General features: G+C 47.2%; 1 protein-coding gene across 1 annotated transcript; it reads left to right on the top strand.

The window, feature by feature from the left end:
- The first annotated feature begins 3,386 nt into the window (after window positions 1-3,386).
- LOC129604710 (uncharacterized) lies at window positions 3,387-13,686 on the top strand. The gene is made up of 2 exons (XM_055512332.1): window positions 3,387-3,491; window positions 10,932-13,686. Exon 2 carries the CDS (start codon window positions 11,161-11,163, stop codon window positions 13,423-13,425), a length of 2,265 nt encoding a protein of 754 aa, XP_055368307.1. The 5' UTR covers window positions 3,387-3,491; window positions 10,932-11,160; the 3' UTR covers window positions 13,426-13,686.
- Window positions 13,687-13,963: the final 277 nt, after the last annotated feature.

The raw sequence follows: 13,963 nt of genomic DNA on the forward strand, positions 1-13,963 counted from the left end.
CTGGTGAACGACTTCCAACCCATGTGACGTATTCACCTACTTTGCATACTTTTTGAAAACTTTTTTTTATTCTGCCTGTCATGTGCAACAAACAGTGAACTTGGTACCTCCTTATTCTAATGACACACGCTACATGATTTTATTTTTATTTTTCAGAGGACGCTCTGAGCCAACACTCAGCCTTACAGGAAGCCCCTGCTTCCCTGTGGCTCACACACACAGACATTCTGTAGGTTTGATCAGAGGATGTGAACCAGTGGTCACCACACCTAAATCTGAACACAAACCATGTAAACAACAACACCCTCTGAAAGGAAGCCATAGATGGTGTTACTGCAGACACCACTAAGCTACTGAAACATTGGATGCTACAGGCCACAAAGAGAGCCTGTCTAAATTACAGTTTGTTCAGACAAAGGTTATTTTCTGGGTCATTGTAATTACAGCTGATGGCAAATCCATCTCACCCAACAGAGTTAAAGCAATTTGAAACCTGTCTAAACCGTGCACGTATAAACAGCTTATGTCTTTTATAGATATTTGTTTTTATTGTAGGACCTTCATTCCTAACTTTACTGTCTTTGAGGCCCCACTCAGGGTTCTGATGCAGACATCTTCATCGTCCACTGCTCCCCGACAATCGTTTCCTCTCCTCATCCTCATTTCCTATCTCCTAATCTCTCTACCCTCTCCTTCCTCATCTCTCCCTGTGCTTCAAACATTTTCTACCTCACAGGAACACAGACTCCATCTAACCAGGGCATGGGTGATCGTTAAGGAGTTCAGGAGGAAGCACTGGAACTCCAAACGGTGGCGAGGCCCCTTCCAGGTCCTTCTGATGACCCACACGGCTCTGAAGATCGCAGAGAGAGCGACTTGGATCCACTCCATCCACTGCAGGAAGGTCCCGGATCCAACAGACGACCCTCCATCTACATCCCACGGAGAAAACAATCACTAACGAAAAGAACTGAGAAGGATGACCCTCGCTGTGCTCACATATGCACTGAGGCGAGGCTGCGTTGACCGTTCAGCTAAAGGTGTGAGCCAAGCGCCGCCTGAAGCTGCGCCGGTGAATAACACTGTCAGACCATACATCTACACACACGCTCCTGAGAAAACACACACACGAGCAGCCTTGAGTTGCCGACGCTGGACGACGTGTAGACTCGTCACATCACGGGAGTGACAGTGACTCAGGCGACATTGGGAGGAAACCTGGCGGTGATAACAAATCCCAAGTGTCTCTGTGGTCAGCTGATCACAACCTGAAGAATTCCAACGAACTGTCAAGGTGTCAACAAACAGGTTGGAAACAATCTAACACCACTGTCCAACAGGAAGAAGAAGACATTGATTGTGACCCTGTTGTTTCAATCTTCACTGTATATTACTTTGATATTTGCTCTAAATTGTGTGGTTGATTTACATGTATGCCTCTCTGTGATTTTATCCACTATTTTTGAACAAAACATTTTACCACTTGATTCACACTTTTACACAAATTTTTATCTTCCACTGACGCAAAATGACATCCACCAGACGAAGCAAGATAAATATGATTGTCAAATCAACCATTGCGATGACATGTGTGACCCTCCTGTACTTCTGGAGGACTCACACATTTGTTCACTATAGATCCAAACGCGATATTAAGGACCCTAAAGCCTGGCAGCTTGCCTGGCTTTAGGGTCCTTAGGGCTTTAGAAACTTATGGTTAGCGTACATCAAGTACACTTCTAAAACCCTCACAAACAATTCATGCGTAGCATGTGCTGTCGCCAGACCCGATCTCATGGCTGTACCCACTCCCTTTAACAGCAACGAGTGTTACAATGAGCAACAACTGCAGAATAAGGACACCGGGTGTAGATACACTGCGGACCCCAGCGCTACGAGATGTGATCCGTCTTGCAAAATGCACGCCTTGCACAATCTGGGCAAGGGTATGGAGATGTACAGTCCTGTCACACATAAGAAAGTCGAGGTGGCCAACATCAAGGTAATGGAAAAGGAGCCCGCGGCTCCCTTGTATTACACGGTGTGTACCACATGTCAGTTTGAATGTTTCACCTACAGCCTCGACGAAGGAATAGATGTAGGCCACTTTCCCAATTGTCACCTGACAGGGGACGTCTCCAACGCGCACCGACTTAACCCAGAAAACCATGTGATCCGGTTTGCGGTCCTGACTAACACTGATGCTGTCCCTTCGCCCTCATACACATAATGGATGGTTAATGTCTCACACGTTGCCCCATCCTCCACTGACTTAGTCCAGCAAAGGAAGTCCTTGTCCGACATGTGGTGGCTCTAGGGGGATCACCCCAGGGCCACCTTACCAACCAATTGGACCAGCACCTGTACTCAGGTAATGTTCCTCACAGGGGGAATACATCTTTTACCCTCAGCTCCACAGAAACACTCACGCACCAGGCGCAGGGCTCCAGGCGGTTCCTTGGATCCCGACCTCTACATAGATGCAAAAGGCGTGCCACGAGGAGAGCCGGAAGAGTTTAAGGCTCGCAACGAGCATGCGGCAGGGTGGACGAGTGCTATTCCCTTTATGGGCCCCATAATAGAGGTTAACAAGAATTCGGCCTGGATCAACTTCCTTTATTACAATCAACAACATTTCATCAACAAAACTGCGGGCGGTATGAGAGGCATGTCCGGGCAGCTGGCTCCTACGTCTCAGATGACTTGGCAGAATAGAATGGCAGTGGACATGCTGCTGGCGGAGAAAGGAGCTGTCTGCGTTATGTTTGGAGAAGCGTGCTGTACTTTTATCCCTAACAACACTGATTCTAATGGCACTGTGACAAAGGCTATCGAGGGCCTTGAGTCTTAGAGACGAATGGGCTAGAAACTCCGGCGTTGATTCGTCCCCTTGGCGCTGGCTAGACCAAACTTTTTATGTCGGCAATAGTCTCGCCTATCATCTTCATGGCCGTGATCATGTTGCCTGGTTGTTGTGTTATTCCTCTGAGTAGGGATCTCATCATGCGTGCGACCTCAGCAACACTCTCGTATCAAATGACACAATGCACTATGTTCACAGCCGAGAAAAACATCTACACGTCCTTATTTGGACATGTGGAAAGACTTTAGGTGGTGGTTATAAGCAGGCCTTCACAGGCTGGGGTTTTCAGAGCGCTTCGTAGAGGGTGCGCTGGTAGCACACAGCTGACCTTTTCCGACCTCTCAGTTCTCTCTGCAGAGGAACAAGCAGGTGAATTCGGTCTCTGCCTCTCTTGCTATTACTCTTTTGTAATCATTATCTGATTGTGTTAATTTGTCATTTAATAAACCTGTATGCTATTGATTTAAACTTCAAAGTTGTGTTCGTGTGAACTCTCTGCTGTGATTGAAGAAAAAGAGAATACACGACAGAAATTGGCGTCACTCCAAGCAGGCAGGAAAGCCGGGTCTGAAGCCGACAGGTGCCCGGCTGCACCCAGCCCGAGACGACTCGTCACTGGTGGCCACAGGTGAGATGCGCATAAAGCTCTTACATGACGATTCTGTGTTGGGGGCAGTGTGGGCAAATGTTGGTTACATTAGAAGGTTCTAAATTCTGATTCGGCTATTTCTAGAAAACAATCTGTGTGGGAATAAGCAGAGAGAGGCAGTGGAGAATTTGCTTGTATAATTTGCTGTATATAAATATAACTAACCAACTGCTTTATTTGTGTGCTGTGCTTTGCTTTTATTGTGGGGAAATAGAAAATGACATGGCCTATTGACCTCTAAATGTTGACTTACATGTTAACTCTTTGACAGACGACGTTGGGAGATTCTAAATAAAGGGCTTATATAGTCTGTATGAGGCTAAAATAAATTTAAGGCTGTGTAAGTACGGTAACTGACGTTGGAAGTGCAGGCCCAAGAAAAAGAACCCAAATTGGCAACATATACTAAACACCTTTTTGTAAGTTGGACACTCTCTACTTACCTTTTTATAGTTCGGGACTGAAAAATATTTATTCAAGTGGTTCTAAATTAAGGTGAGGATTAGTAACAGCGTCAGATTACGGTGCGGCCTCAGTGCAATCAGTTTAGTGAACCGAAAAGCCGACTTTTACTCACCAAATTAGACCAAATTTATATATATATATATATATATATATACATATATATATATATGCTTATATATTTAAGGCACTGTAGGTTTATGTGCGTATGAGGAGACCTACATTAAGCTTGGGACTGATCAATCCAAGTGTAGATTTTCTCATGAGTTGTGAGGCCTGAAAGACATAGGGAAACCGGTAAAAGCGCTTTCTGTGATACGCATATGAAGTGTGCTGACAATAGTGTATGAAGTTTAATCAAGTGTGTATTTGTGTATATACGTATGTGAAGTTAAACGTAATAGTTGCTAGTTGCTGATTTAAATTTGAAGTAGGCTGGGTTGACAGCGGCTCCTCTATTCCTCCGGTGCAGAGGGAGTGTGTGTGTGTGAGGGAGAGAGGAAAAGAGAACAGGAGGGCGGGGGAGTGAGTGAGTGTGTGTGTGTGACTAGAGACAGATCCCCGCTCCTCATACGTGTGTTTTCGGATAGTTGGGGGGAAACGTTGGCTTGGTGCCAGGTGGCGACGAAGTTTAATTTTTGTAGTAGTTTAATACTGTAACATTTTTGATTGTCCTATATTGTGTTCACTTTTCTTTGTACTTTTAGTGCATTTTTTGTGACGACGTGTCCGCACTGTGGTTGGGAGTGGTCAAGCTGGTCACGGTGTGTAAAGACCGCGGCTGCTTTGTTTATTAAAATAATAAAAAAGGGGGGAGTTGAGGCGCGGTCTCTAAATTAGGTGTGGAGGCGTCAGCTGTGGGCCTCTTCTGTTGTCTACGCTCCCGAGAGAGAGTGTGTGTTTTCCTGCTCAGAGCACTAGGCTCAGTGTGTGTGTCGTACTGGTCAGGGCATTAGGCTCGGGTGTGTGTGTGTGTGTGTGAGTGTGCATTGGAGAACTATAGGCCGACTGTAATAAAACATTAGTTTTGTCACTATTATTATTGTCACGGACAGCATTTAAAATTTCAAAAAAAAAAAAAAATCTTTTCCTGTTTGTTTGACAAATAATCATCACATATATCCCGTACCCATACATACACATACGTACCCATACATACATATATACCATATATAGGAACCATGGCTACACAAAAAGACACATCTCCAGTTGCAATATTGGGGAAAAAGTATCCCCTCCTAGTAGCGGAGATCCAGAAATATTCAAAAAAGTGGAATAAGAGAACACGTAAAGCCACGTCACCCTGGCCATCCGATGGAACATTCGACCGAGAGCAGTGTGCAGAGATGGGAGTGTTAATAAAAAATTACAAAATAAAAGATAAATCGGCCAAGCGCACAAAAACGAGAGCGAGAGACTGCAATGCTAAAACTATTTACCGACCAGGCCAAAATGTTGGGGAAGAAAACAGTGGAGCATGTGAAAAAGCAGCTTGAGCTAAAGAAAAAAGAGATGAAGAAGGGAGGGAAACCCCCTCCGTACGCTGCACAGATGCCTGTTCGGGAAATAAGACTGTTGGGGGACTACTCGCTTAGATCTGGCAGATCAGGTAAAAGCATTTACCCGGTTGAGGAGTTAAAAAAGGTCAGGGAAAGAGAGATAGAGCTAGATGACCTAGAGGAGCTGCCCGCCACATATGCAAAAGCAGCGCAGCTTGCAGGGAAAGACACTCGCCGCATTAGTGGATTGCATGATAAAGTAATGCAGGACATCAAACAATCAGAGTGTGCAGAGGACGGCAGCGAGGCCGAAGAGGAATGTGACGGAGAGAGTGCGACTGGGGAAAGCGAGAGGGTCAGGAGGTCACTGGCAGATGTGGAATATTCTAAGCTGCCAGATCCGAGCATGGTGTCGACCCCCCGCTATTTGAAGGAGGGGGCCAAGCCCAAGCAGCCATGAATGAAGCTAGAGTGAGTGTGGCTGCAGCGTTTGCTCCCGGGAGTGAGGTGGAGGAAGAGCATGGAAAGATGAATGGAATCATCACACTCAGCTCCCAGGGACAGCCAGTGTCTTCAGAAGTGGTGGAGGAAGCATCAGAGTACCCCCTGCTGGCCAAAGGTGCAAATCTGCAGTATGTGCCCTGGCCAACCATGGACCTGGAGGGGCTGGTACAAAGACTGCCCTGTCTGCATGATGGGGCAGGGAAGTGGATTGCAGCTTTCGAAGAAGAGACCATCGCCACTATCCTGGCTATGGGTGACCTCAAGGCCCTCCTGGGAAAAGTGCTGGGGAAACAGGAAATGGAGGAAACGCTGAGAGCAGCACAGATGAACGCGTATGCTGGAACACAGGCACACGATGGAGAACTATTCAACAGACATCACAACGCGCTGTGGACAACCCTGAGACTGCGCTATCCAACCAGAATCCAGCCTGACAGCATTGTGGCAGTGCCAATAAAGGATGATGAGAGCCCACAAGCCTATGTTCACCTCACACGTAAAGAATGGATAAGACAAACAGGTGGGAAGCCTGATGAGGACATTTTCCATAGGCAGGCTCTGAGGAAGAGGATTGTTGACGGGCTGCCACTCCCGGCACAGAGTAAGCTGGGTGATGCAGTGGGACTCTACACCATGCCCTTTGAACAATTCACAGATCACGTGATAGATGCTGTGACCAAAGTTCGCTCTGCTGTGCTCCGTCAGAAGCAGCAGGACGAGCAGGCAGTGAGAAAGCTGACCCAGCAGCAGCTCACAGAAGGGAAAAAGAAAATACAAACTGTGGTCCAACACGCACCCCCACCCCCAGGGGCGGCCCCAGCGGCTGTCCAGCCACAAGTGATCTATGTCCAGCCAGACGGATGGAGAGGAGGCCCATCTAGGATGAGAGGGGGAGTTTCGGCTGGCAGAGGAAGAGGGATGGGGGATAGCCGTGGAATTAAGTGTTTTCATTGTGGTAAGATCGGACACATAAAACGCCAGTGCTTCTTATGGATGCGAGCCGTAAACAGCCAGAACCAACAGGGGGCGGCCCGACAGACGGGACCCACCAGTCCATGGCGGGGTCCCCCTGCTGGCTACTAGGGATGCCCTGAGGATCAGGGGAATCCGGGAGGGGAGTGTCAGTTGCCATTAACATCTGTTTCAAGCCCTGATGAAGAGCCTTTGGTGCCGGTACAGGTAGCTGGTAAACCTATTAACATGATGGCTGATTCCGGAGCTGCTTACACTTGTGTTAGCAACGCTGATGCTGATCACCTCCCAAGATCTGGACAGTATGTACGGATCGTTGGATTCTCAGGGACAAAGCAACTGATTCCCCGATCGAGCACGGTTCCTCTACAGTTCCAGGGAAGAACAGTGGAACTGCCAGTATTAATATCGGACCAGACTCCTGTAAATTTACTTGGACGAGACGCCCTGTGTAAACTAGGCTGCACTATCTTATGCACGCCGGATGGAGTGATTGTGGACACTGTACACCATCAGATGACTATGAGAAAAGATGAAGAAATGGTGTATTGGCTCGGAAATATAGATGAGACATTCATGAACTCTGCTGAAATGTGGATGGACTTCATCCGAGCCAACATGCCAGAAGCTTCTCGCCCTGCGTGCCCTCCTCACTGCACACTCCAGTATTTCAAAACAGAATCTGAAGCGCAACCAGATGACTGGATCAAAAAGCAGCCAGGAAAAATCCCGATCCAGTCTGCGTCTATCGTCTTAGGGAGGCAGGGAGCTGCGATGACGGTAGAGAAAGGGGATTATTTAGATCAAGAGTTTAGAATAAAAAATAGCATGCCCCACGTTACACTTCTAGTGAATCCGGAGTATGAGCCTAAACATTTAGGTCAAATGATTGTGCAATCTAAACAAGCAAAGTTTAGACCTACAGAAAACAAGAACATTTGGGTGAGTGAGGATGAGTTGTTTCTAAAAATAGCTATTTCAGCTGAGGGTTGGGCGTCCCCACAAGTCATCAGCCTTCCTTGTCAGACTGTGCTCTGTCATCAACATTCTGAGTTACAGAAGGAAATGGTGGAGCGAGTACCAGAAAAACTCTGGTCTAAACACGACACTGATGTAGGCTTAATCAAGTCTGCACAGCCAGTGGAGGTGCACCTAAAACCTGGTTGTAGGCCCCCATGGAAATCACAATATCCGCTTCAGCCTGAAGCAGAGGCTGGAATTCAGCCAACCATTCAAGGTCTGTTGGATGCGGGTGTGCTTGTGGAGGAGCCGCACCCTAGCAGCAACACCTATATTTCCCATTAAAAAAGCGGATAAGGAAAGGTTTAGGCTAGTGCATGACCTTAGAGCTTTAAATGAAGTAGTTGAAGATTATCCAGCTGATATCCCGAATCCACATACGTTATTGTCCAATGTTCCACCTGATGCAAAGTGGTTTACAGTGGTTGATTTGTGTTCAGCATTTTTCAGCGTGCCAGTAAGTGAATACAGCAGACATCTTTTTGCATTCACATATAGGGGACGGTCCTACACATACACTAGATTGCAACAAGGGTTCAAACACAGTCCACATCTATTCAACAAAGTTTTAAAGGAAGATATGGATGATTTGGCCGAAAAGCTAAAAAGCACTGTCATCCAATACGTTGATGACATAATCCTCTGCGCACCTGATTTGGAAACGTGCCATGAGGACTCTATCACTCTGTTAACCCTGTTAGCCGAGAGAGGTCATAAAGCATCACTAAAGAAGCTGCAGTACTGTAGGGATAGTGTGGAGTATTTGGGGAGAGTGATTGCAGAGGGGACCAGAGCTGTGTCTCCTGATCAGCTGAAAGCTGTGTCCCAAGCACCCAAACCGACCACAGTCCGAGAGATGTTGACATTTTTAGGGCTGACAGGTTACAGCGCTGAGTGGATTGATGGTTATTCCACAGTTGTGCAGCCTTTAAGAGACATGGTAAAAGCTAAAGGAGCGGGCAATTTGCGAGCGCCGCTCTCATGGACCCCAGAGGGTCACATGGCATTTGAGACAGTTAAGATGTTGCTGCAGCAGGCTCCGGCCTTGGCTCTCCCAGACTATGAGAAAACATTTTTGTTGTATGTTTCTTGTCGACAGGAGCATGCGTGTGGTGTGTTGGCACAGAGGACTGGAGTTGGAACACATGCTCAGCCCATAGCGTATTATTCTATGTCTCTGACCCCTGTGGAGCTGGGTCTGCCAACCTGTTATCGGCACCTAGCTGCTGCCCATTTGATGTATGGGAAAGCCTCAGCTTTGAGCATGGGCTATCCCATTGAAATTTTGTCTCACCACAAGATTGTCAATTTGATTGAAAGAGGCAAATTTGTGCTAACTGCACCACGCCTCAGTGATTATCACAGACTCCTTGAATATCCAGATGTGACAATACGTGTCTGCAAGGTAAAAAATCCAGCAGATGCCATTCCCCTGCCCCATGAGGGGGAAGAACATGAATGTGTAGCGGAGGCTGAGAGGTATGCTAAGCTACGCTCTGACTTGAGTGCCACTCCTTTAGACCGAGTAGACATGACTCTGTTTGTGGATGGATCTTGCTATAGGCAGGGTTCAGAGCTTAAAGCAGGGTTTGCAGTAGTACAGGAGAGAGATGGAAAAATGGAGGTGATGACTGCTCAAGAGTGCACTCAGCCTTGTTCTGCGCAACTTGCAGAGCTGAAAGCTTTGACAGCTGCTTGTGATTTCGCAACAGGCAAGCGAGCCAACATATACACAGACTCAGCATTTGCGCATGGTGTGTGTCACTTGTTTGGAGCAGCCTGGAAAGGCAGAGGGTTTAAGAAGACTGATGGGTCTCCAGTGACACATGGTGAGCAAATAAGGCAATTGCTGTTAGCAATGATGAAGCCAGCAGCTCTGGCCATCATTAAGTGTACAGCTCATAAACGAGACGATTCACTAATCACACAAGGAAATGCTGCTGCAGACAGAGCAGCGAAGACCGCAGCTAATGCCGAAGCTACAGCTCTTTTAGTAGTTCATGCACCTGACAATGAAGATCAAATAACATCTAAAGACTTGTGCTTATTACAGGAAGAGGTGTCAGATGCTGAACGGCAGCTCTGGGTTGAGAGAGGGGCTGCAAGAGGAGCAGACGGATTGTGGAGAAATCACGAGGGACTGTTAATAGCCCCTAGTGGGCTGTTGTCACTGCTCATACATGAAGCTCATGGTTTGAGCCATGAATCCAGGGGTGAAGTAGTAAGGCGGATCAAAGAGTGGAACTTCTGGCCTCCCAAGCTTTATCAGTATGTTGACGAGACGCTAAGCAGATGTGAAACCTGCCTTTAATGTAACATCAGGTGGGGAACGGTGCCCCCAGCGGGACACCTGCCAATTCCTGATGGTCCGTTCAAACATTTAACCTTAGACTTTGTCGATATGATACGGCCAGTGCAAGGTAAACGCTACTTCCTGGTTGTAATTGATTGATTTAGCCGATGGGTGGAGGCCACACCTTCAAAACATAAAACAGCTGACACAGTGGCAAAATTTTTGTGCCGAGAAGTTATTCCAAGATTTGGCATTCCTTTAAAAATCAGTTCAGATAACGGAAAAGAATTTGTAGACAAAACAGTAAAATGTGTTTTGCAGAAACTAGGAATAAAGCAGAGGTATGGCAGTGTTTACTGTCCCACCTCACAGTCGGACGTTGAGAGGTGCAATGGGATTCTGAAAAACAAACTGCTGAAGATCTGTATGTCTACCGGTCTGAACTGGATAGACGCTTTACCGCTTGCTCTCATGGCTTGCAGAGCAAGTGCTCACCGAACACTAAAACTAACACCGCATGAGGCTTTGCTTGGTCGACCAATGCCTGTGCCAGCCTATCGAGCCGTAAAAGGTCTATCGCTGGACATTTTGACAAACGACATGAAATCTTATGTAAAACAAATGACTAATATACACAGGAGTATTTCCTCCCGTGTTGTTTCGTTACAGGCAACGGAGACGCAGGACGATCCGGAGCCTAAAGTGAAGCCAGGTGACCTGGTGTACGTCAAGGTGTTCAGGAGAAAGTGGGACCACGCCCGACGAGAAGGTCCCTATACAGTGGTCCGAGCAACATCAAGAGCAGTACAAGTTGAAGGCTCTCCTACCTGGTATCATTTAAACCACTGTGTTAAAGCACCAGAGGGGGAAACAGGGTCAGTGACCAAAAAAGAGGAGGATGAGTGGTCCGGAGAAGAAAAAGACAGTGATCCTGGTCCTCCTGCTGCTGGTGGGGACACTTGGGGTGTTGCAACAATGCCTCAGACCACCCGTGTCCTCCGAAGCAGGGGAACAGTTAAGACTTAGGAGAGATGCAAACGGGTCAGTAGGGGCCAAGAGTAACGTAGGCAGACGTAGAGGGCCTGTAGGGAAAGAATGGCCTAGGGTTAATGTGTGGACCTCTAATGACCCTGGGTGGAGTTATGGGGTGTGGACCACCTGGAGTGCCCAGATGTCAATCATAGAGTGGGACTCGACTGCAGACACAATGACCATTTATGTGTCTGTGGATCAGGAGTCCCAGGAGCGGTTGTGTGGGATAGAGTGGATGGGCCAGCGCATGTATGAGTTCCCTACTTCCTGGGAAAAAGACAGGTGTTCCATCAGAGTGAGAGAGGGAGAGATGGAGTCAGGAAAAGTATGGGACATTAGAGTAGGTTTTCGCAATAGGAAACCTGAGAGTCCTAGAGTCATCTGGTCTAAGAATAAAGGAGGGAGTGCACACCGTGAGGTTGCAGCCCTACAGCCCCCACCAGGAAACATCGTGGAGGATGAGGATGAGGTTCAGACTCAGCGGCCGGCCGGATCAGCAACCAAAGAGCTCGTTGTTGCTTCAGCGGGGGCTTCAATGCCGAACAGTGGTTCAGGCCTTTCAGGATGGATGCAGCAAGCTGTGTCAGGATGGACTGATGGGCTGATCACAAAATTACAAGGATTTTTGTCAGAACAAGATGAGGAGGAAGACGAGGAACAGGGTGAGAATATTCTAGTGGATGTGCGTCTGCAAAATAGCTGGTACAGATGGGTTCAGTTTGCGGGGTTGGCTAATGGGAAGACTGATTGTTACATCTGTACTAAAGCTAAGCCTGATAGGTTTTTTGTGCTAAATACGATTTTCAGTTGGCAGGATTGTGAAAAGAGATTGCGGGCATACACTCAAAGTCCCAGACCCTGGTGTGAAGCAGAGTGTTTACTGTATTTAGGTTCACCCTCTTTCCAGGCATCAGTTGATTTTTATGCCCACGGGAAGACCAACGTTCAGCGCTGTGAAGACTTAAATGTCAGAATAGGACAGAAGAGCGTGCTATTAGGTATGCCAAATAATGCCCCTTTAATTCCAATTGGTCGTTTTGAATGTATTGAGCGTATGGGTATGGTGCCCTTAGGTAAAATCAAGCGCAAGATCTGCAGCCATAGATGGCAGGTCACGACCCTTAACTGCACAAAGCCATCCCTGAAGCCAGCTGTTCTAGTATCAGGAATGCTGAGACCGATACTCGTAGCAGGATGCCCCTATTTAGATCAAACCATCGCACTAGCTGACCATTTCTGGTGGTGTGGAGGTCAGCACCTCTACGCAGTCCTACCTGTGGGATGGGCTGGCAGGTGTGCTCGGGTGCAATTGGTACAAGAGATAATTACATTTAAGGGAGAAGAACAAGACAAGAATGTCAGCAGCAGAAATAAGCAAAGTTATCAACCAGATCCCAGAGTTTACATCGATGCCATTGGACAACCCCGGGGGATCCCAAACGAGTTCAAAGCTAGGAACAAGATTGCCTCGGGATTCGAATCTATTCTACCTTGGATCACGACCTCTAAGAACACCGAGTGGGTGAACTACATTTATTTTTCGTTGCAGAGATTCATTAATTACACAGACGATGCGTTAGGGGCTCTGGGAGAACAGGTGGGTGCAACAAGTGCAGTAGCGTGGCAGAATAGGCAAGCACTAGACTGGATCTTAGCAGAGAAGGGAGGGGTGTGTGCTCTCATAGGTGATGTGTGTTGTACTTATATTCCAGGACATACAGCCTCGGATGGAGCTTTCACTGAGGCAATGAAGAGACTGAGAACGCTCAGAGTTGAGGTAAAAGAGGCGGCTGGCAGTGGGTCGGACTTGAGCTGGACAAATTGGCTGGAAAATATGGCTGGGGGCTGGAAACAGGGGCTGATTAAATTGGGGGTAATGATTACTGTAGGAGTAGTTGTCCTAGGACTCATCTTCTGTTGTTGCATTCCGTGCTTGAGATCGTTAGCGCTTAGAGCAGTGACCAAGCAGACGATGCAGATGGCAGTTATTAAACAGAGAGTGAAGAGCAGTCAGAGTAGCATAGGTAGTGAGGGAGGTGACCTCTTTCCAATTCCTGACTGGATCCATATCGGGCCCGAGGACGGGGAGGACGAGGAGGCGGATGAGGACGGTGCCACCCCATCAGCGTGAGGGCGGAGAGGAAGACTGGAGACGGCCTGATATGCACCACATCTATCTATGCACATATAATCCACACACAGTTAAAGGCACACGTCTATTCTGTAAAATGCCACAGATTATCCACATTGTTCATGTATTCACATTGTTCATGTACTGCATTAATGTTCTTGTAACCTAGAAAAATGACAAATGTATGCTGTGGTGTGTAGTATCGTTTGCCACTATATATCTGAATTAATCTGACACAATGTAGCAGAAGTGTGTACCACATGATGTGTTTTTTGTGTTGTTTTAAGGTGGGGGACCGGATTCACCTGAAAAGGCAGTCCTCTAAACTAATTTGGGCGTGAGGTAAAACAGGTTTAAATTGCATAGGTTTACTAATAGAGTTAATTAGGTTAATTGGCCTTAGCTTTAATGGACATTTATCTGTCCATTGAGGGGGAAGTTTGTAGTAAAATTGATCATTGCTTATGAGAGAAGTACAGAGAGTAGATGGGTTCGTGTGTCCTCAGTGACTGGGGTGAAAGGGTTTTGCTTGAACTGG

This window comes from Betta splendens, chromosome 10 (assembly GCF_900634795.4).
Source record: "Betta splendens chromosome 10, fBetSpl5.4, whole genome shotgun sequence".
NCBI lineage: Eukaryota > Metazoa > Chordata > Actinopteri > Anabantiformes > Osphronemidae > Betta > Betta splendens.